The sequence below is a fragment of the Triplophysa dalaica genome, chromosome 3, assembly GCF_015846415.1.
Source record: "Triplophysa dalaica isolate WHDGS20190420 chromosome 3, ASM1584641v1, whole genome shotgun sequence".
Taxonomy (NCBI): Eukaryota; Metazoa; Chordata; class Actinopteri; order Cypriniformes; family Nemacheilidae; genus Triplophysa; species Triplophysa dalaica.
In genome coordinates this window covers 12,569,983-12,594,077 of record NC_079544.1, presented here as the reverse complement: position 1 = coordinate 12,594,077, position 24,095 = coordinate 12,569,983, and the positions used below count along the sequence as shown (strand labels likewise).

Genomic DNA, 24,095 nt, shown 5'->3' with positions numbered 1-24,095 from the left:
AACACACCTTATTTACTAAACAACATGTCTTTTTGGCATAACTACTCAGCCTTGAAGCCCTTTGATGACCCACATGACCCATTAAACTCATTATGTACTCCAATCCAGCACCACACCATACCTGCTTATCAAATACCATATTAACACTATTCATTTATTAAAGAAAATATATTTGTGTTGGAAAAAAACAGATGAGATCAATTAAAGTAAAATCTCTTTTTTTATCCTGTTCATTAATTTTGTTCAGTTGTACCTTAGGTCTGAATGGCGAGCATGTGCAGTTACTATTCAAGTTAATGCTACTGCTGCAGAATTTCAGAATTTGACTTGCCGAGTTATACAAAAGACCCGGAGATAATTCATGTAATGTGCACATTAAGTTTGAACTTCCTTCAGAAACCTAGAAGCCCTGGGTTCATGAGTATTTTAGACCATAAACAAGCCATTTGTTCCAGTTCACGTTCAAGTGAAATAAAAGTGAATACAGACAGAATGGTTTAAAGAAGCCAATGATATTCTGAAAGCAGGTGTTTTATGATAATATAAACACTGAATTATTGATGGTAATGATCGGATTGTTCACCAGCACAATGATGTGAAGATAAGGGTTGTAATCAGAGCTTTTGTATAGTTGGCAATGGAAAATCATGAGAAGGGTGAGGTTGCATGCACATTAGCAGGCTGTCTCTCCCCTCCTTAAACAGAGATACCGTTTCTCATGGTGTGTCATTAATGCTTATTTGAGGTGGTCGAGTAAACATAGATGAAGTAAAATAACTGCACTTAAAGGTCAAGGGTATGAAATTTAGAGGTGATGTTGCAACCAACGGCTCACTCTCCCCCTTCCTGTCGAAGCACTACGCAGGCACAGCAGTAACATGTCGTCATGTTTGAAGTAGATAATGTATTTATGAAACGTCCTCTGAAGAGCAGTTTTTCCGTTTAGGGCTGCTGTAAAAATAACATGGTGGACTCCATGCAAGGGGACCAGTGTGTGTATTTAGAAATTGCTTGTTCTAAGGTAATATAAACATAACTCTAAATAATGCAAGGTCTTTATAGATCTCTGAAGACATAGTTATTTATATTATATTGCATTTCTGTCTTTGTTATGTTTGTGACTGATATGTTTTCTCAGGGATCACATAACATTTCAATAACCTTACATTTCACACTGGATTTTAATAGCCATTTAAATTGAAAGCAAATGAAATGATATCACTTCCATAAGACAAAAGCACTTTGCATCCTGGCATGAAAGACTACTCAATCTGATATGTTGTTGTTAGGACATCCAGACAAACAGATCACGCAAAAACAAGCCAGGTCTGATTAGAATATAACCTTGATTTGATCACTTCCATTGCTCCTCTAAACCGGTCTCACAATGCCACATTTACCTCATTTGCTGATATGCACGTTCATAAATATCAGTGATTCCTAGGAAGAGCCTTTCGCTGGAGCTTGATAACACAAAAACAACATGCCCGAGTTAAACAATGATTTCCCATGGGTTTCACCTGATAGTCATAAAACACACTTGACCTGTCTGGAAGAAGGCAGCATTTACTGGATTTACAGTCAGTGTTAAAAATTGCTTGTTGTGATGGTTTATGCATGGACAGACTAAGATGATGTGATATTAAACAGGTTGTGAAAGGCGTGTTTACTGACTGTGATGTCAATCAAATCACACCAATTGAAGCTGAAAGAGACAAATGACCACGCAGTTCACAAGGAGGAGACATTTTTTTTTAATTTAAAAATAAAGTTCTTAGTTTTTAAATGAAGAGACCAAGAATTTTAATGCCTACTACACAAAACAAGGGTCTGTGAATGTGAATGCTATACAATGCTAAAGAATTCTTCACAAAATTTATTTTTAATGTAGATGATTCAAATGAGGCACCCTTCAAAGTTCACTTGAAATGAAGTGGTTGAAGAGGTTGCCTTCCCTGCCCTAGGAACAATTCAACTTGCAATTAAAAGAAAGAGAAACCCGTTGATAAATGCACTAGCTTGACCACGATCGGTCCAAGTAACCCTCACCTGTGTTGGCATAGAAATGCAACTAAATAGTAGAAAAAGTAGAGAATGTTTTGCTTTAACACATATAAATACATCTTTTTACAAGTTACTTAAACTAATATGCAGTTAGAAACTGTCATTCCTTGCACTTTGACAGAAATATAAATAAAACAGAATCCCGATCTAAATGTGAAAGTATAAAGCTAAAGTTTTCTATAATGTCTCATCTTTACAGTAGATCACACAAAGAGCTGCTCATACTAATAAAGACTAGATTCATCCATGAGATATTGCGAAGCACTTCGACGACCCACTCAAAGAGGTCAGCCGGACGGCACGTCCAAAACGACCATGATCCATCCGATGGTTTAAAGGTCTGTTTGTGTGCAGTCAGCCAGTGGGTCTGGAGGGATGTAATTAAAAACATTACCACCATCTGACTGAAGATAGTGGGAGTCAAAGAGCTGTCCAACCCTCCTACTGAGCATGAGCCAGTTGTGTGCTGTCAGAACAAACAAACATTCTTACACAAGACATGCCTGTTCTGTTTAATCCTGTTAATATTTCTCATCTGTGCCTTTGATGGCTGAAGATATTATTCTTCACAGTAAGAACACCAGCAAAAATTCGTACTCTGCCTGAAGGTCTAAAATTTGATCTTGACGTTTTTAAAACAATAGACTCAGTGGTGGATGTGTATTTCCAGTTGTCCGATAGCATGACCTTCTGTTTGTCCACTTAAAACATCAAAGCACCCGGTCCGGCCTGTTTGTCGTATTGTTAGTGATATGCGTGTTGACCGTGCAGTTTGTGGGGAGTAAATTACTCCATGATGGCCCTGTAGATGACTGGTTCGATGTAATCCTCCCGGTAGCGAGAGTTGATCACTCGCTGTCTTTTCGAGTCTTGCTTTACCTCCTTCTCTACAAACACTCCTTTGAAGCGCATGTCCGATGCCACAGACTGCGGAGAGAAATGTTCATTGAATATGTTTAATGTAAGGTATAGACCACACGTGCATTGGAACAGCAACACTCATTCTCAGCCTTAAAGACGGTTTTATCAGATGATAGTTTTATCATTTACTCACCCTCTTGTCATTTCAAATCTCTATGACTTCTTTCTTCTGCAGAACATAAAATTTTGATATTTTGAAGACTGTTGTTAACTGGCACCCATTCACATTTGGTTCAATACAATAGAAGTGAATTTGTGCCAGTGCTGTTCGTTTACCAACTTACTTCAAAATATCTTCTTTTGTGTTCTGTGGAAGAAAGTCAACTTGAAGTTTGAGCCACATAACATTTGTTTACTTTTTTGCTGCTGAAACCGTCAATACCCAGAGGCCAAAACTGAAAACTGATAAGAAATATATTCTGAACCTACTGACGTTAGCAATGTTCACAATTCAAAGAAGCTTGTCGCAGCCTGTATATTTATTTCTTTACTTCAGTAAAATAATTTACCATCAGAAGATTATCCCAGACATTTACAATTGTGACAAGTTAATATTTTATTAAACCAACGAACCAATGAAATTGAGGAACTAATAATGAGGCAGTGTATGATGCTACTTATAAAGAAGAGAGACAATGACTAGCAATGTTTCGTCACACATACCTATTAGAAAAAATTGTAAATGCCATTGTAATAGTGAAAATATATTTAAATAAAATGCTTTGTTGAATAATCCATGAATGAAATCACTCACCAGGCGAGTTTTCACACGTTTGGGCAGCTCTTCTTCTAAACTGTACAGCTCTTCCCTCTTTACAGTAAGCTGAGAATCATCCTCAAACTCCACCTTGAAATTTGTTAAAAATAGCCATTTTTAAGTCAAACATCATCGAACAAGGGTAAATATCATGGAAAATGATGTTATAGTATTATTGCACATGTATAGTAGTGTATATTGTCATATTAAACTTTAAACAGATGACAAACCCACATTAGTTGCTACTCCAATCTCACAACATAACATTCTCAGTTTACACTGAACACAGAGATCTTACAGCGTGACAACTATATCCATTTTGCCTTGCTGCTGCGTCTGAAGTTCCATAAACTCTAACCCCCATGGTGTGCACAAATGTGTTACTGTCCTCTGACCTGGTACATTGGGATGATATGGGCAGCCACGAATTTGGCTCCATAAATCAGGCCATCTGTCCAGCGCACCTGAACTACATCACCCTCCGATGGAGGGCCAAGCTGCTGACAGTCCCTGTTCTGGGAAATAAAGATCAGCATTTCTTTAGACACAAAACATCTTTACATATAATCACTGAGAGCCATTATTTAGGCTCTTACCACTATATCCTCAGGGAACAGGTTGTCGCTAAATGAGCCATCATCGAAGATGACCTCGTAGAAGGTGGCTGTGGTCAGCTCGACCACCTCACAGTGGTAATATCGGCCGTTTTTGTGCTTGCAGATAACTTTCTGTCCATTCTCCAGCTCTCGCATAGACGTCCTGTTGCGCTGAAGATATCAACAATGATTACACATCAACTAACACATCTCGTCACAGTACAACGCAAGTCAATATTTAAGATACCAAGATTATATTTTCACAAATTAACAATATTGTTTTTTGCGGTCAAGAATGACAATGTATAATAAACAAATAACTTACGAAACAGAGAGGGACTCATATTTGTGTAATGTGAGATTATGTTCAGACTCAAAGGAACAGTCAACAACAGTCCACCATGACATAAATATGATTACAAAAGGATTTTTTGTTACACAACAAACAGGGTTCATGTCAGGACACTGGCTTGGTTCCAAGGTGAAAACCAATTCTCTACATGTATGAATAGTTCAGCTATCATAAAGCACTCTGCCAAGTCGCTACTCCCTGTTGTGTCAATTGCAGTGCGTTGTTGTGTTTATACCTCCACTTGGATGCCACCCTTGTGTCTCCAGCAGGTGAAGTAGACGACGAAGGGCCAATCATCTGGGTGCATCTGAACTCCTGCAGCCTGTGCGCAGGTGGCGTGAAAAGAAGTGGAGCAGCGACCATGCGAGCACTGCACGCAGCAGCCTGCACTTTTTTTAACCCACTTACGACAGTACTGACATTTCTGCAAAGGAACACATCTTTGTGGTTATGTTGGCATAAAAGACATCTAAATGAGCTTTGGGTAAGGCTGGGCTAAAGTGATACACATACTGGTATAATATCAGCTTGTTGTATGTCAGTATTGACACCATAGGCAGCAATGAAGCATCTGATCAAATAAAACTAGAGCTGCTAATAGACGGATCGGATATGTACGGGCTGGTTATCGGTCTAGCTAGTATAGAGAGAATGCACGCGATGTCACCTCACCACCTGAACACTCCAAAACATGCTTCCTTGACTGGCAAAACTCTCAGCAAATTAGCTGCTTACAATATCAGGAAATGCAATTCCGTGTGTGTCCAAGGACACGTGGTTAAGTTGTAAGGATCAAAGTTGAGTTCAACTGCATTTTTAGTATTGGTTTCTCCTATTAAAAGCACCCATTTTGCTGTGTTTTACCACTCAAGCGTGTCCTGTCACTTAAGGAGGCGGGAAAGTGACATCAATTTATACCCTCTATAACAATTTATTATACATGTAATTTATATTAATATTACTTGTATTAAACCAAATAAAAACTATTTAACAGTTATTGATTATTCCAGAGGGCTTTCAGAAGTTAAGTTTTGGCCACGTAACATTTGTTTGTCATTGCCACTGAAAAACACTATGGATTTAATAATCTATAATCATTACCATGTCCGAAACCTCAATATGCAAAAAACAGTATGCGAGAATCACCTGGATGGTCTATTATTTCCGCAGAGATGCGTGAGTGTGAATCGAACGAACACTTTACTATCCCATGATGCCACGGGAGCTGAGCAATGGTCAAATTTCAAAAGTAAATCTAATATATATATAGCGGAAAACTTCAAGGCGGCCCAATAAATGAATTTCTTGTGACTAAATAGTTTTTATCAACGCTCATGTTTAGGATGTTGTTAATACGTCATAAAGCATACGGGTCACATGACCATAAAACATGGCGGACGCAGTATGTCCGAAATATATTCATACTACTTCCACTCATACTATATAGAACGTAGTATTTTAACGGCCGATAGGTAGGTATTTATTCAAATTCAGTACGTACTGTCACAGTTTGCGATTTCGGATGCAGCCTATGTTTTTTTCTTGGAAATACATCAGAAAAAAAATGGGGTGATCATATATTTAAAGTGTGGTCTTTTACGTGTCAATAATACAACTGCCAAATACTTGTAAATTGATCAGGGCTGAATTGAAGGCACCATTAAAATGCTATCAGTCATATAAAAGTTTCTATGCTGAATTATTTCTTACTACAACAAAATTGTACTTCAATGTTAATGAAATTTTGGTAGGTTGGTTTTCATACTGAGAATAAGCTAAAATAATATTAAAATGTACTGCAGGTTATTTTTATGGTATCTGCTTCAAAGTTCTTTTTTCAGAGTTATGGTGTTGTTTTGGTACATTTGACCAGCATTACCATACTTTACTTACAATATATACACTAAAATATGAGATATGGAGGCACTACAGCTCCACCTTGTGTCTTCTATAGAGATGAGCAATAATTGTGATCATATGAAACCATCCCCATGGGACAATTATTTAATAATTGTGACAGCCCTAATACACAACAGTGTATATATATATATATATATATATATATATAGAGTTATTTTATCCTTTATATATTTGTTTAAATATCGGTGTCCTGGATTGAAGTCTTTACCCTTCTCATCCAAATCCTCATTGTTTTGTGCTGCTTTGATAACATTCAAATAGCCACATTAACTGATTTCTCTCCACATGTCACTTGGCACTGAATTCACACTGTTACACAAAATCCATCATGTTTTTGTGCAGAACATTCACTCACCAGCTTAAACCTCTGCAGCGGTATATTACTGAGGTCGACTGGTCTGCGCTCTGTAATGTTCACGAAGCGAGCCTCCTGCACGGCCACAGCGCATAACACGTGAACCCACCTGTAAGACAAACACGGGTTCAGTCTCTGCAGGTTACATCGGTCCTAGAGGTACAACCACCTTAAATGGCACTCTGTCAGCTGATGAGAGAGGGTCAGTTCACAAAAGTGCCTTTGAATTTAGAATGAGTTTAATTGAAAGTGCCTTGAGCAAAAGGCCCTTGACACATACTTGTCATTGTTGGCTTTCTGCAGCGCTCCTCCTCTCAGAGAACATAAACAGCAGTCCTGAGGGAGAGACACAAACAATCAGTGACTGCACTGGGAATAAAACAGATGAGGGAAAGTGGGAGCAAGTGGAAAAACCTTGTCAAGCACGAAATCAAGGTGCGATAACGGCCTCGTGTCTGGCAGAGGTTTTAAAGATGAATTTTATTTTAAAGTTTACCTGAGTTATGGCGTTAGCTTCACAGCGGGAACACCTCCAGTCGTCCAGGTTTGTGTCCAGAGACACACCGTAACAACCTGAAGATGAAGAATCAACGTGACAAAACATTAGTTGTGCTTGTCTTACATCGTGATTTTGCAGTTTGATAGCAAAAGTCAACACAAATTATTTTGTTGTTCTGCTAAACACTAGAAAATATATTTTGAAGAATGTGGGAAACTAAACAGTTCTGGAGCATTATTGACCACCGTAACACAGAAAAAAAAAACATACAATGGTAGTCATCAGTGCCCCAGAACACTCAAAATATCTTCTTTTGTGTTTAACAGAACGAAGAATTTCACACAGTTTTGGAATAACTTGATGGTTGGTAAGTGGTGAAAGAATTTTGACTGTGGATCGTATTCTAGGGATAATGATTGCATTTCAAATCTACTGTCGTTTGCTACTCTTTCCATTCATTGTACATTGTATGTAAACCATTTTTATTTGGATTTTAGAGAGACTTAATACAAAACATACAACAGAAGTATTAACCTATGACTAAATAGTACTGCTTCACATCAATAACCCGAAAATAATTCTGCATAAAAAGATAAAATCAAAATCAAACAGCATTAAAAAAACATCAGAAACATAAACAAAGAGCTTACTGGTATGTACGCGCACACTGCACACAGAGCAGCTGACTAGTCGGCTGGTGCCATCTTGCTCCAGATGAGGGGTGGACAGATGTCCCTCAGAGCAGCTGTTAAAGCACATGTCTGGAATCAGTGGTTTAGACCTCTGCTTGTCTCTTCCATCACCAGCACAACTGCTCTGACTCAGGCTGATGATGTCGCTCTATATAAAAGAATCCCCAGAGTGTAGAGCACATTCAGTAAGGAGATTTTAACAGTCACAGTTTGCATTATATAAAGGGAAAATGACTTGGCTTTAAGGTTAAGATCAAATAAAATGATAGAAAATGTAATCTCTAAACTGGTTGAACCTGTGTGCAACTTTGAAGGGCTCAAAACAAACCAATTATAATTTCAACTCAACTGCAGCTTCAAGTCTCTATGTCTAACCACAAATTGTGATCTGTGAGTGTCATACCTCTTCATATGTGTGAAAGAGGGTGCACACTGCACAGTACGGAGACTGCTGGCCCATGCGAAAGTTGAAATCCTTCTCAACTCTAAAGTCGCGTGGTTTGCTTTGCCACATGGGAGCCAGAAATCTCGCCCAGGGATCTGTTTCGTCAGGCTCAGGTGTTGGCTCCTGGATGTCTGTGGGGAGAAGGAGTTAATGAGCGGGAATATAAACAAGGACGTGAAGATAAACTAACAGCGCGCAGCAGGTTCTAACCATCATCACTGGAGTTCTCTCGGAGGAGGGGATGAAGGCTCGGCAGCTTGCTGAGCGGCTGCAGTTTCCTCTTCATGCTCTTATTCTCTTTTTCACCCTCCATTTCATTCTGAGGAAAAAAGATAGGAGATGCATTGATAGGTTTTTTCCAAATAGATATAAAGAAAAAGCTGTACATGTCATCATACACAGAAAAACTATGTGAATGGAGTAACCAACCTCTACAGTGTTCGGTTCTGGCACGTGAGAGTTTTGCATCACATCTGGTTTGATGTCTGGTTCTCTGAGGTCTTCTCTAGGCTTCACTGTGCTAGGATGTTGAGATTTATGGAGAATAGATCTGGCGGCATAGCTGTGGACCTGCAAAGCATCTGAAGTGCTCAGGGTCCGATGAAAGAGAAGGCTGGCCACACCTGGTTTGGAGGAAACCCGTGGCATGGCTGACAGGGAGTGAGGAACGGTAGGAAGAGATGCGATGCATAGATTGTGTTTTGGAAAGGGCTGTGGAGAGCCTACGGACGGGGCAGTAGTTTTAGAAATGGAGGTAGCTGCTCCGTAGCTTGCGTTCTTGATGTGCTCTGCAGATGTAGTGCTTTGGATAACTGGAAGTAGCCGGAGATCTTTGTCATCTGCAATAATTGAATACAAATTATTATTTGCATGATTTTACAAAGTACTGAGAAACACTGAGAATTTTAGATCAATAGCTACAATATGCACCTCCATATCGGCCCTTTTTGCCATAGTCATCATCCTCGTCATTCATTTCAGTCTTTGGAAGAACTTCCTCTGGTAAATCCAGACATACTCTGTGCCTTTTTGTTCCTATCCTCTGTTTGGCTGGGCTAATTTAATAAAAAAAACAAGTCAGATATTCTTCACACCTGCATGAGCAATCACTATGCAAAAAGATCAAATAAACTGAAAGGCGCTTCTATTTTTCACCTCTTCTTTTGGCCTTCACTACTTGGGTTCTCGAGTTCCTGAGTGCCACTCTTTCCAGCTTCTCCACCTAAAAACTCAGCAGCCTCGGGCGTGGCCTTGGAGTGGTCAATGGGAGCATTATCCTTCCCCGCCAACCAAAGCTTGTACCGCTCAGGCTGAAACTTCTTTACAAACACATCCATGGAAATCTTCACCATGTCTTTCCTACAAGAACACTGAGACAAGAACATATCAGGGCTGGATAAGTCATCGTGTGTAAGCAGTGTGGGGATAAAGGTTGCTGACACACAGAAAGTATTTTTGGAACAATTTTATATTTACCAGAATGGCTTGTTTTCCATAGTCGACCCATCGTCTTGTGGCAAAGTTTGTAGATTCAGCACAGTTAAAACCATGGTTGAAGCCTGCGTGGTAGCTGTATGGGAAAGTCACCATAAATTCTCCAGCCTCCTGAGTGATCTAAAAAAATGACATCACAAGACTGATGTTACTTACTGTATTACTGAAAACACATATACATATTTATATATATATATATGCATGAATAAAAGCCCACCTTTTCAAACGGAATACCATACTTCTTCAAAATGGAAGGGGAAATAAGAGTCATCTTGTGTCGAAGAAATGCTTCACAGTTTTGTGAACTTCCAGGAAAAAATCCTGCAAGATAACACAACAACGTTATTGTTAAAAGCTAAGCATGAGAAAATGACAAAAAATAGACACCTCTTTACCTTTGGCTAAGCGCTCCAGTCTTTTTCCATGCTCTGGAGGAACACAGTACCTGTGAGGCCATTCAAGAATAAATTTACCATTTTGCATCGGCACACATCACTTCGATAACAATCATCCATACACCTGACATTCAATTGTAACATTTGATAATTTGAAATAAAATGAAACCAACAGGTTCAACAATTTACCAGGACTTTGGCTCCCCGAAGTGCAAGTAATTAATGCTGTAGAGATCCATGTCCTCTGTATGCCAAGCAAAAGTGGTTTTCCACATGCCAAAGTAGAGGTAGGGCGTGTTTACTCCCTCAATAGTGATACCACTCTCGTGCTCCACAGTGTCTAGTATGGTATTCAAGCGTCCCACGTTCCATTCTTTCACATCCTGAACAGGGCATGAAAAAGACAAAGGTGAGTCTATTTACAATTGGGGGTCCTTGAAGCATACTGAAATATTTAAAAACTAGACACAAGTGCTTACTCACCGGGTCATAAAGACTTCCATTCACATCAGCTCCGTAAATGGGAGGGTTGAATGTTACGTTTTTCCAGTACTTTCTTTCAAGCTCTTCAAAATCATCATATCGTGGGCTGCAAAACCTCAAATAGGAAAAGCAGGCGTAGTTATAAATCGTTCACGCAAGAAAATTAGCAGTTGTCATGCAACACTTACTTGTCACTGTTTGCAGTTCTGCGAAACTCTTTTAAGGTCATGGCTTTTTTCTGGATGTTGTATTGGGTGAACAGCCCTGACTGCCCTGTCACAACCTGCTGAATCGGTGCAGGTATTAACAGGTCATCAATGTCATCGTATGAACGCCGAGGCTTCCAGCTTTTCGGGGGGACGATCTGTCGGTCAGCAGAATCAAGTGTAACATGCTTAGTCAAGTAAAGAGCCTGATGCACAGATCCACATTGATCAGCACAATGTAGTATGCACAAAATTCTTGACCAAATACACAAATATACATCTAATTTTTATGACTTTTTAGTAATAGAGATTTAAATATATTTTCACAGAATTTTAAACATCAGAGAATGTAAAGAAAGATAGCAGATTCCATATGTGTTAATGGGTGAAGACTTTTCTTCTAACCTTGGCCAGGCCTGCCTTGTGTGCACCTTGGGATTCCACGTATGCAATGTAGCTACTGAAGTTTTTGAACTCCTCAATTGTGGGATAAAATGTCATAATCCCCTTAGACGTTGGCGTGTCAGACGCCATCTTGACTGCCTGTCTTCAAGTCCTGTATGATAAATGAGAAAAAATTATAATTGTATCTGTAATATGTAACTATTAAAACCGAATGGTTCTCCTTTTGCAGACATATATATTAATCTACTATAGAAAAAACATCAATAAGCCATAAAATTAAACTGACAGTAATGAATAAACAATATTACTTGTTTTAAGACAATATTATTATTATTATCGTGGATATGACAAAGTCATAATAATGGTACATCTGACTTCCGTTTGATAGCATCCCACTGATTAGCGTCATCCACAAATTGCATGTCAAAGCTAAGCTTTAAATAAGACTTTGGGAAATAATACCTTTACATAAAAACACCTGACAAATAACTAGAACTATTGCTAACAAGACTTGTTGGCCAATGGCCATAACAGAAATCAGCCAAACTCCATACACACAATGCACGCAACGCCCATTAGGAGGCTCCGCCCTGTGTGCTGAAACTCCGCTGCCGATTGGCCGACACCTGCGTCTCTTTAAAAGTCGTAAGGCTAAGCTAACAAGTTAGGCCAAACGTCAAGTACAACCTCGTACAAAAGCGTCAGATAAATAAATAAATCGAAACTATATTGAGTACATAACTTGTTTAAAATCTACGCAGTGCAAACGCAACAAATTAAATAACGTGGTTACATTGGTAAACTAACGTTAGACGTTTGTTGCAGTAGTGAAAGTGCAGCGGTTAGCTCTTCCGAGCCAGCAACTTCCTCACTGTTTACAATCCATTTAATCAGTATATCATCGAAATCACAGCTATATATAAAAAATAAGAACTTAAAACACAAACACTTACCTACTCCGTCGAAATAAACCTTAATATGTGCCCTAAACCTTCGTGAAGATGTTTTGTGCTAAGAGAAGATGCTGCTCTTGACAAACCTCCATCACATCTCGATCAGTGCGCATGCGTCCGTGTGCACTGTGCAGGATTTGTTTACTATTATTGGCCCACACGCCATGGTCACCATAACCAATCAGATGACTGTCACGTTTACAATCTACAGAACCCTGTTTTCGGTCATACGCTGTTTGTGTTGTTCATTTGATAAAAGGATGCTAAAACGTTATTCGTGAGACTTTTATTTTGCCTGGACGTTAATAAACCGGTTTTTATTTTGAGAATAATTTAGGCCATTGTTTCGGAGGAAAGTTTTGTATCAAATGAATACTGTAAATATAAATATATATATATTAATAATATACATTAACATTAGACGACAGCACGTATAAAAAGTACAGTGGTTATCTTGTAAACGACGTACTGTGAAACAAGGTTTGCATTCAAGATGAATTAACATCATCCGACATGTCATTGAAAATAGGCGGAAATAAATGTATCTCCTATCACAAACTGATTTCGTTTTCTTCTTTATATGATTTGTAGACGATTTTGTTCAACTCACAGCTAAATCGTAATTTCTATTTTGTGGTTTTGTATAGTTTACAATGTGTAACACACTATTTCTGCCCGCATATGTCTATATGGGTTTTTTATTCAGACACGTGATCTTTGTGGCGTGGGCGCCATCTTGAGGAAGTAGCGCAGCCTTGCGTGAGTTCGGAGAAATGGGCGTGCCTAAAGGTGGAGGCGTTCCGAAAAGTAAGGGAGTGCCGAAAGGTCTTTTCAATTGGTTGCGAAAACTGCTGTTCCACATAATCTTAAACGCTATTGGCCTATATGTAAAGCCACTGGGCTGTTAGCGCCGGCACAGAGCACAGAGCAAGAACAGCTTGATGCAAGCAAATACATCTAAAATTGGCCTCGGCCTCTAACACGCTTAAGTGGTAATAGGATTATTAGCCTAGCTTTGGTTACATTTCATAATGGGCAGTCGTGTGTATGATGAATCTATTTGTTTCGAGACTTATCATTTTGACTGAGGTCTGAGTTTCATATGCACAGCCTAGCTGTATGTATTACTTGGAGCACTGCATGTGTACTTTTGCTGAATTAGTTTTTCCCTATAGTGAAAAGTACTTCTTATACTTTACAATAAAATGTGTTTTGTATCATATTTTTTTTGATTACAAATGAAAACAATCACATCAGATTAGCTAAACTTTATGGTATGCTGTTTAACTCGATTGTTCAATTAAGTTCATGTAGTTTGTTAAAATAATGCGGTTTATATATTTGTCAAATGTGTACGGTTTATAGTTTAAGAAAAGTAAAACGTTTTCAGTATATTGCGTAACCAGTTTGCGTACCTGCGTAATGACGTCACCGAGCGTGATTGGGAAGTATGTTCGCGACGCGCTTCATTCACAGTAAAAACACTGTCGAGAAAGCAATGCGTTCGTCTTGTTCTTTTCACTTATCGTCTCCTCATTACAGGAGTACTTCATATACATTTAAAACGAAAACGAAAAGAAGCAGATGAAAATATCATATTGCGTTTTAATGTTTATTTAAAATGAGATACAGTGTTTAACAAACCCTGTCCATAGATTAATAAACCATTGTAGAATATTAGATAATAAGACACATAGATTAATATACCCACGAGTTTCCAATCCGTGCCCTCAATTTTGTAATTAGTAACTTTACTTTTTTAAATCCGTACCACAGGCACATAAACTATGGACAGTTTTCAAATGCTTAGAAAATAAATGTGTTGTAGGTCTACAATGCAGTGTAAGTCTCTTCGGATAAAAGCGTCTGCCAAATGCGTAAATGTAAATAAACGGTGCTCACGCTCTTACCACACATTCCAGTTTTGCAAAATTTTTATTTTTACATTGAATTTTTAAAATGTTGCGCATTACATGTATAGAAATTCAATTCATACCAAGTTTATATATATAGCGCTTTTCACAATGTATATTGTTTCAAAGCAGCTTTACAGGGGCAAACAGGAAAAACAGAAAAGGTAAAACACAGCACAGTGCATGGTATTTATACAACGAGTATATTAAGGTAACACTTCACTATACGTGCATTTATAAATGTGTTCATTATCGATTAATAAGTAATTTACAGATGCATTATAAAGCATAACTGCAGTTATTACTGCATGAATAAAAAGGGGGATTCTGACGCAATATCTGCCAAATGGTGAGCAGGTAAGAAAAACAACATTACACCCTCCAGGGTTCCTCAAATCTTACCCTGGAGGTCTGGAGCACTGCAGAGTTTAGCTCCAACCCTGCATTACCTTAATGTAAAGTGTTACCGAAATTGATTAAAGAAATGAGATATGTTTATTATTAGTGACCTATTTGTCAGGTATTGGGACCCATACCTGAAATGTGACCTCTGCGTTTAACCCATCCATTTACATTTATGCATTTGGCAGACACTTTGATCCAAAGTGACCTACATTGCATCATACTTCACATCTGTTTCTGAGTGTGTGAAATCCCTGGGATCAAACCCATGATCTTGGCATTGCTAGTGCCATGCTCTTACCATTGAGCTACAGGAAAGCTTTTTCCTACAACAGGGACCTCGCGGGGTCTGTATGAGGATATTTTTAAACATGAACCCATTTTTTTATATATCTGCTGTTATCATATAGACAGATAGATAGACGCATGTTGCTGTACGGTCCTACAAATGGCAGCCGCACCGCTGTGTGACGTCACGTGAAATCCATGATTGGGCTACTTGTCTTGCTGTTGGCTACATTGTTTTTAGCACATTGTAGATATATTTACATGTGAGACAGAATTACAGTACACTAATTCCACAGAGGTTTATCTAAAGAGTATTATAAATCAATTTCATTTCTAGCCTACACTACAGCTCCACAACTGACCAGCAGTCAAAAAACAACCTCTGCTGCTGGTGTCTCTGTGTAATGATGAGGTACAACTGCCGTTTTCATTGAGAAAATTTCCCATGGGTGTTGTTTAACACATCATAAATTTTATAAGAAACATCTATAAAGGCTGGTTACAAGAGAGGTAAGAGACCTCAAGGTATCACAAATATATAGGAGATTGAAAGCAAAGCACCGGTGTAAATAAAAGCTAATGCAGCAGCTCAAGAACTGAAGAAACCAGACAAGTATGAGAGAGGCACGAGGAGTTAAATAACTGTTTTGCATTCACAAAATGCGTAGATTATTTCATCAAGATACTATTTCTTCGATTTAGGTGTTCAAACTTTAGTTTTAAATGTCAATTTAAAGAGCACAGAAAAAAGTGCACCATTTGTCCTAAGATTAAACATTTTCAATTTAAAAACTTGGAGATGTGTTCATAATCTGTGCCATAATAGGAAAATGGATTAAACACAAACTGAGAATCGTGAAAAGGAAATGATTGTAATGTATTACAAAGAAATCCAGCAATATGGCATGAAAACAACCCGACTCAATTTACCAGAAGATGGATGGATGGTACAGAATGATTATGAAGCAGCACAGCATGATGACTGAATAGATTGTCAGAAATAATAAATCATGGACTTTCACCTGAGAACTCTTCATTTTAGTTGAGTAGATCGTAGATCATTTGACATACTGTAGTTTCAAGTTGCTGAACAGTCCTTGTTTCTTTGGATGAATGATTTACTCACTTGTGTCTATACAGAAGCTTTGTCTTTGATTTAGGAGCAGATGAACTGTGAGGATAGAGAAAAAACCCTCAAGAGAGATTGATTATGGGGGAAATGTAGCATCTTGCATTTGCCAAAGTGAATTAGCATCCAATTCCAGATGAACATTGTGTAAAATGTATTTTTTTCCACACAAAGACATCATAAAGGGATCATTGAAAATGACAACACAAACCAATGCAAAAACAAAATATAGCAGCTTTGGTGTAAGTTGATACTGCAGCAGTATTAAACCAGTAATTAAAATCATTAAAAGTAGAATAAGTGTTTGTTAAAATAAGCAGAATCCAACTGTTAAATTGATGTTGAACGTTTACCGTAATTTCCGGACTATAAGCCGCAACTTTTTTCCCACGCTTTGAACCTCGCGGCTTAAACAATGATGCGGCTAATATAAGGATTTTTCCCGCTTTCAATTTTTTTTTTTTTTTAAACATTCTGTGACGTGCTCAGTTTTTGGGCGGAATGAAGCTTTCATTAGACAAATGAAATTGCCGAACGGGTTAAGATCAAACAACTTTTTTGTTTACTATTTAGATTAAATCGAGCGCGCTCAAACTTCCCGTCATTCTGATTTCGGGTAGTCATTTTGTCACCCTCATCATGGCAAAGACACGGAGAAATGCATATGATGCAGCTTTCAAGTTGAAAGCGATTGATCTGGCTGTTGGAAAAGGAAATAGAGCTGCTGCACGGGAGCTTGGTCTTAATGAGTCGATGATAAGACGTTGGAAACGGCAGCGTGAGGAATTGACTCAGTGCAAAAAGACAACTAAAGCTTTCAGAGGAAAGAAAAGCAGATGGCCCGAACTAGAAAATGAGCTCGAAGACTGGGTCAACACACAGAGAGCAGACGGCCGAGGTGTTTCAACTGTGCAGATCCGACTGAAAGCCAAAACAATCGCCACCGCAATGAAGTTTGAGGATTTTAGAGGTGGACCATCGTGGTGTCTCAGATTTATGAGACGTAAAGGCCTGTCCATCAGGGTACGGACGAGTCTATGTCAGCAGCTCCCTCCCGACTACGAGGAAAAAGTTTCAAACTTCCGCAAATTCACTGATGCAAAGATAGCGGAGCATTCCATCGGCCCGCACGACATCATAAATATGGACGAGGTTCCTCTGACGTTTGACCTGCCTCTCACTCGGACTGTCAACAGGAAAGGCGAATCATCCGTCACACTGAAAACAACTGGGCATGAAAAAACGCATTTCACCTGTGTTCTGAGCTGCACGGCATCGGGAGAAAAGCTTCCACCGATGGTGATTTTTAAACGCACGACGATGCCGAAAGAAAAATTCCCGAGAGGAATTGTTGTGAAAGTCAACAAGAAAGGATGGATGACGGAAAGCCTAATGCATGAATGGCATACGGAGTGTTACGGCAAGCGACCGGGAGGATTCTTTCACAGGAACAAGGCATTGCTCGTTTTGGACAGCATGAGGGCCCACATAACAGATTCGGTGAAAGAAGCCATCAAGAGGACAAACTCAATTCCAGCTGTGATTCCTGGAGGCACAACAAAGTATTTGCAGCCACTCGACATCAGTGTAAATCGTGCATTTAAGGTGGCGCTCCGTGTTCAGTGGGAGGCTTGGATGACAAGTGGGGAGAAATCCTTCACTAAAACGGGCCGCATGCGAAGAGCAACTTATGGTCAAGTCTGCCAGTGGATCCTGACAGCGTGGAGCATTGTCAAAAAATCCACTATAATCAGCGGGTTTCGAAAGGCTGGGCTGCTGCGTGTTGAAGAGGGCTCAGCGGGGGATTTGCCTCCGGATGAAAGTGACGAGAGCGACAATGAAAACGATCCAATATCGGATGAAGCAATTCTGAGGATATTCAACTCCGACACCGAAGGAGATGACTTCAGTGGTTTCAGTGCACAGGAGGAGGAAGATAGTGACCAATAACTTTCGTGGTAGGCTACTGTTTACTGCTAATTTTTATATTTTTTTGTGACAAGCCGGTTTTGGTTAAAGCCAATTTATTTTTGTTACAAGCCGTGTTTCGTTAAAGACCATTTATTTTTGTTACAAGCCGTGTTTCGTTAAAGCCTGTGTAAAGTTCATTTGTTTCAATGTACCGGTAGGCACCTGCGGCTTATAGACATGTGCGGCTTATTTATGTTCAATATAATATTTTTTTTAAAATTCAGTGGGTGCGGCTTATATTCAGGTGCGCTCAATAGTCCGGAAATTACGGTAATTGCCGAAATTTGTATGATTTCTCAAGACAGGAAACCAAAGATCATTCTGTGCTATCTACAAAAAGCACATCATTTTATCTCACATCATCCATTACACCAACATTTCTGAATACATTATTTAAAAGTAATTTTGCATTGCTGTATATTAAATCAAAGTTTTACAAAATAAAATGCACTTTAAACTTTAAAATATCTTCTACTACAAACGACCAAAAAGTTTATTTTGAAACATGTCAGTCTGTGGGTATAGGTGGAAATAATAATAGAGACAAGATTTTGTACAAAAACCAATTATTGAACTTTATTAACATCGAGTTTTTCCTGCAACATTTTTTATTCCAGTTTTCTTATTAACATAGAAAACAGACTGTGTATACAACAGATCGGACTTCTACAGCACTAATCATTCACAAGGTAAAAATGAACTTGCCAACATATGCTGAATGTATGGCCAGGTCTCCCTTTGACGTGCCAGTTGTAATTGAGCAGGCATGAAATGACATTCTGCAGAAAGTGTTTATTTTTTATTCGAGTTGTGCTGCCCCACCCCAACAGAGAAGACCAGCAAATACTTGGGGTGCTTAGATAATACAGTAGATATAACTTTGTACCATTACTAGATTCACAGACAGCAGTCTCTTTCGTTGTTTTCTCTATGTTGAAAATCCAGGATTACGTTTTGATAGAATTATTGACAATAGAGCAGAAGCTGTTTATATACTGTATCTATAATAGTATTGATATTTATTCATTATTATAAATTTATGTCTATATATATATTTATATTTCTGTATAAAAGAAGAGTTGGATTAACAGAGTCCGCTCTCCCTCATGGGGGAGTGGTTTATACTATACAGGTGCCAATGGCGATTGGTCTCATTTCAATATCAGGTCTTTAAAGATCATGAAGAGGCGGGCTGTGTTTCGTCAGGATTGTGTTTAATTCCTCACGGGGAATGCACTCCAATCTGGAAATCATACAGTATTTAACCTATACTGCGTTCTGTACAGTGCTGATTATATTAGTTAGCTGATTTGTTTTCCTCAACCAAAGTTTACATTTAGAACCATTTAACCAGATTTTTCTTTTTTCATTGACAGAGACAGAACAATGAAGTCTTTTCCAAAGTCCAAAGTCCCGCTCTTTTCAGCCCAATAAGACCAATTATACGAGGAATAACAATCAAATCAAGTTAAAAAGTCAAACCATCAGCAGCTTAGAAAACAGAAGTTCTCTGGTATTAGTATTAGGAACATGTTAAAAACACATGTCCTTGTGCTAAAATAACCTATTATATAAAGAAAAGAAAACAGTACCCATTAAGAAAAAAACAGACCCACGAAAAAAGGCCATTAAGACATAATACGTTAAAAAGATTATTAAAAGAAACATTCTAAATAAAAATAATAACAATGTTGTCATACTGAATTTTCAAATAATAACAAACGGTAATCGTGATTTAGAAAAAAAGCCAACGGGAAAGAAGGAGAACAATGAAAAAAGAGAATTAGTGCTACCAGTACTCCGACTGTAGTGTGGGTTGGCTAAAGAGAAACTAGAATCGTTTTTAGATGGTGCTTCTTGAAAGAGAGTTGTCTATATTTCTTAAAGCAGTCTCATGGTGCCAGTCAATAACTGACAGCTGTGATTGGTTAACCAGCCACTGGATAGCCTGCCCCCTTCCCACCCCCCAGCTCTCTGTACAGGATAGGGCAGAGGAATGGTGGCTCAGAAGGAACACTTGGAGCACTTCTGAAGAGTTGTACCAGAGGGCTGCGGTCCAGGAGTGGTTACGTTGCATAGTGATCAAAGCTCCCCAGGTACTCCAAAGCTGCTCTGTAGCACAGCTGGTACTGATCCTACAGGGACAAATCAAAATGTGTCGGCATGATAAATACACAGCTGCTGAACTAACAACAGAGTTGATGTGACAAAGACCTCACACTCTCCAATTAACGCTTTCTAGTTCAAACAGTACATTGAACATGATGTCAGATGATGTTAGAGCTGTTTTAGAACACCAGGCTGTGGTTTTCAAGAGCATGAATGCACAAATGTCACTTAAATATAGTAAATAGTGCCTTCCTATATAATTTTACTTACTTTGGAACTACAATTTCCCAATATTCACAGTGTTAGAAATACTGTACGTTTATATGAATTATGAACCACATATAAGACAGGTGACAGGTGTGATATTAGACATCTGTACCTCTGTCTGCACCATGGCAGGCCGTTGTGTGCGCAGAGTCTTAACCGTCTGGAACAGATCCACCACACCCTCATATCTCATCCTCTCCAGGACTATACTGAGAGTGATGAAAACACCTGTCCTTCCCACTCCAGCACTGAAAAACAGCAGCATCCCGGGTGAAGGCTTATCACTTTTCCCAGCTGGGGCTTAAAAAATCAGTAGACATTCACAATGCAACTATGGGCGGTTTGTGAAAGAATAACAAACACGACACAGCAAAATTCAACAAAACAATGAAAGGTCCAGTTTATGAAATTTAGCGGCTTCTTGTGGTGAGGTCACTTCCCCTTCCCCCCTTTAGAAGCACTAAGGTGGCTAACACAAGTGTTTATATACATCTGAAGACATAGTTATGCATATTAAATTGAGTTTCTGTCAATAGATCCTCCAAAAAATGATATACTGGACCTTTAAATGTTACATTATGGTAGGAAAGGCAACAATGACATGTTTAAAAATGTCACTATAAAGTAAGGGTTGATATAGATTATGCATTATAAATATAATCAAACTTAAATCTATCTTTTCTTGAATACTTAATCCTTTCAAGTATGATGACCACTAAACTGTATAACTGACCATTTCACTCTACGATCATAAAAAGTAATAGTCTGTAAATAGCTGAAATCAACATTATACGACCATTTATTTTTTGATGAGATGCAAGATAATGTATTGTAAGCCATAAAATAAAACCTTTCAGGGTGGTAGGAGACCCTCCACTTTGTGTTGAAGTGCTGGTCGTGCGCTTCGGATTTATTTAGCAATAATGTCTGACAGTAAATCATCATTTACATATTCTGCTGGCCTACTTCCTTTCAAAGCTGTTCGTTTATAAGGTCATTTGTGCTTTAAGTAGAAAGCCATACCTGCAGTGCACAGTGATTGGTCCGTCCTGCCCAAATTGCTCCTTAGTTTTATGAACTTGTCCAATGAAATCAATGAATCCTTCCCCAGTTTTTGGCACTCCCTGCTCTGGCCAATCAGTGAACTGGAACTGACGAATGGTTCTGGACTGGCCATCCTAGAAGAAACAGTTTATGAAGCTGGGATCATGAGATGTATCGACAGACAAGTAACAGTTTGTTCAAAGACTTTCATTTGAAATAAAAACACAAACAAAGTTCCTCTTGCAGACTGATGTGGGAATTGATGTGTGAACACGTACCCTGGCATCTGTGACTTTGAACTCTCTCAGTATGTACTGGGGCATGTTGTATTCAGCCATGGGATCCACCACAAAATACTGATAGCGGGCAGAGCGCTCAGAAGGCCAGTATTGATGACACTTCTCCTATAGGAAGTGAGCAGAGAAAGACGGTGGAGTGAGTGAGAGGGAGATAAAGGCAAGGCAGAGAATAAAACAACTTTTATTCATCCCTAAAACTAAACATTGAACAGCATGCATTACCCATAATAGATGCACAAAGCACTTTGAATAGAATTGTCTAAATACAAACTTATGAAACTCCAATTCACTTAAGGTGACATGTTTTAACTCACTGGAGTGGGATGGATTAATTTAAAGTCCCTGTGAACCGGTTGTTGTGATCGTTTTTACTTCAGCATTTTGACGCATTTCGGATTGAAATGGAATTTCTAATAAGAAAAATCGTGGCTTTCGTCTTTCTCTGAGATGAGATCGGATGTATAAAACAGCTGTTGAATTTTGAAATGGAACTGGTAGGAGACTGACTGTTGAAGGGGAGGAGTTAATGGATGCTCCGCCCAAGCCATCTAACATACATCGTGTAAGATGGATAGTCATTACAGGAAGGAAGTTCATTTTCAGATTTTTGCTCATGAATATTATGAGGGCATACGAATTGTAAAAAGAGAATGGCCCACATTGATGCATTGATTTCATGAAAATATAGGCATTGTAATTTCAGTGGGACTTTAAGATCAATATGTGCACTTTAAAGAAGTAGACTGTATTCAATGGCATTTTAAAAAAAAGAGACGGAATATCATAATTTAGCTTTTAATTATATTAAAGAACTCATGTCCACCTACAACAGCATTAGGGAGTGGGTACATTTCAGTTTAGAGCGAACAGTTCCTTGAGCATAGTCAAGACAGTCAGGCTTTTGATTTTTATGCTGACTTTTAAAAACACAAAAAAGTTTGATCCATATGACATAATCTTACCCGTCCCATTTCTCTGAGTTTGGTCAGCATCACAACAATAGTGGAATTGTGCTCCCATAACATCCTCCAGAAGTCTTCAGTGGTCTCTGCCAGAGGGCCCTGGGTGGCAATATAAGCCTTCTGTTGTCTGTGGACACACCAAATAACGTCTCATGTTTATTCCAAATAACATGTTTAGTGACAGTAACTATTAAACAGCTGTGCTTTACTAATAGTGATAGAGGGTATGTATCGATGTCACTTTCCCTTGTGAACATGTCGGGACATGCCCTATACACGCTCCCCTGGGTGGCAAAACACCCAGCAAAATGGCTGAGGAGAATAGGAGAAACAAAGAAACCAGGACTAAAACACGCAATTATTTGCTGAAATTACAAGCAGTTACGACTACCCTACGACTTACAAAGGAATCCGATCGTCCTAGACACTTAAATTTTGTGTGGAATTGCGTTTCCTGATTTTGCAAGTAGTAGCTTTTTTTGGTGTTTTGTGACCTCCGGGGGAGCGCTCCTGCGTACTCACGTGGTAAAATTATGACACGTCCATAACCTTAGCTGGCATGTTATTGTTAAGGATATGTGTGTGGGTGGATTTTGGTAATAATAATATGACCAGCAGGTGGCAGAAGTGTGCTTTGCTAAAATAGCCATTGCAAGAAACAGACGCATGGCAAACCCATCACTGTCTCATACAGAGACACAGGTTAGCAACTAATGAAAGTGCTACAGGCAACCCAATAACATGAGACCGAGAGATTAAAGTGTGCTCGGGGCCTTGTTCCGGCAAATAAAGAAAAGGTGGAGAAGAAAAGAGATGGAGAGACGAGAATGTGACACTCCCTCCAACCCATCATTCCGCCGCACGCGCCGCAGCACACTATACAAAGCCCATGTCACTGCCTTTGACGTAACTGAATTACCTCCACATTAATCACGCAGTTCTTTTTCCTCCAATCAAACACAAACTGTAAGATGTTTCTGAAGGCCGACACAAAAACAGCTCTAATGACGGATGTACTTGACTGGAAAAGCTCCTTGTAAACAGTAAGAAGGTCAGACGTGTTTTTGTGCTTTTGCATTAATGTGACGTTTAAAAGCGGCTTAATTGCAGCTTCTTGAAAAGACAAGAAGTCTCGGGGCAGGCAAACCCAAATTTTAATTAATCCGGTTGAAAA

At 38.9% G+C, this 24,095-nt stretch overlaps 2 protein-coding genes across 10 annotated transcripts in view; both read right to left on the bottom strand.

The window, feature by feature from the left end:
* Window positions 1-1,730: 1,730 nt before the first annotated feature.
* kdm4ab (lysine (K)-specific demethylase 4A, genome duplicate b) lies at window positions 1,731-12,653 on the bottom strand. The gene is made up of 22 exons (XM_056743735.1): window positions 12,538-12,653; window positions 11,585-11,735; window positions 11,162-11,337; window positions 10,974-11,088; window positions 10,680-10,873; window positions 10,491-10,540; window positions 10,313-10,416; window positions 10,078-10,215; window positions 9,757-9,971; window positions 9,532-9,656; window positions 9,031-9,440; window positions 8,812-8,920; window positions 8,560-8,732; window positions 8,115-8,304; window positions 7,462-7,538; window positions 7,246-7,301; window positions 6,966-7,074; window positions 4,926-5,114; window positions 4,339-4,509; window positions 4,138-4,257; window positions 3,740-3,832; window positions 1,731-2,991 (listed from the first exon to the last, which is right to left on the bottom strand). Exons 2-22 carry the CDS (start codon window positions 11,711-11,713, stop codon window positions 2,851-2,853), a joined length of 3,084 nt encoding a protein of 1,027 aa, XP_056599713.1. The 5' UTR covers window positions 11,714-11,735; window positions 12,538-12,653; the 3' UTR covers window positions 1,731-2,850.
* A 6,142-nt stretch (window positions 12,654-18,795) lies between these two features.
* Window positions 18,796-24,095, bottom strand: part of ptprfb (protein tyrosine phosphatase receptor type Fb) — a 150,362-nt gene continuing 145,062 nt past the window's right edge. For all 9 annotated transcript variants that reach the window (XM_056743205.1, XM_056743204.1, XM_056743207.1 and 6 more), the window contains 5 exons: window positions 22,922-23,048; window positions 21,939-22,064; window positions 21,640-21,794; window positions 20,729-20,864; window positions 18,796-20,375 (listed from right to left, as the gene is read on the bottom strand). In XM_056743205.1, coding sequence (XP_056599183.1) covers window positions 20,307-20,375; window positions 20,729-20,864; window positions 21,640-21,794; window positions 21,939-22,064; window positions 22,922-23,048 — 613 coding nt within the window. In that variant the 3' untranslated portion in view covers window positions 18,796-20,306. The remainder of the gene's footprint in view (window positions 20,376-20,728; window positions 20,865-21,639; window positions 21,795-21,938; window positions 22,065-22,921; window positions 23,049-24,095) is intronic.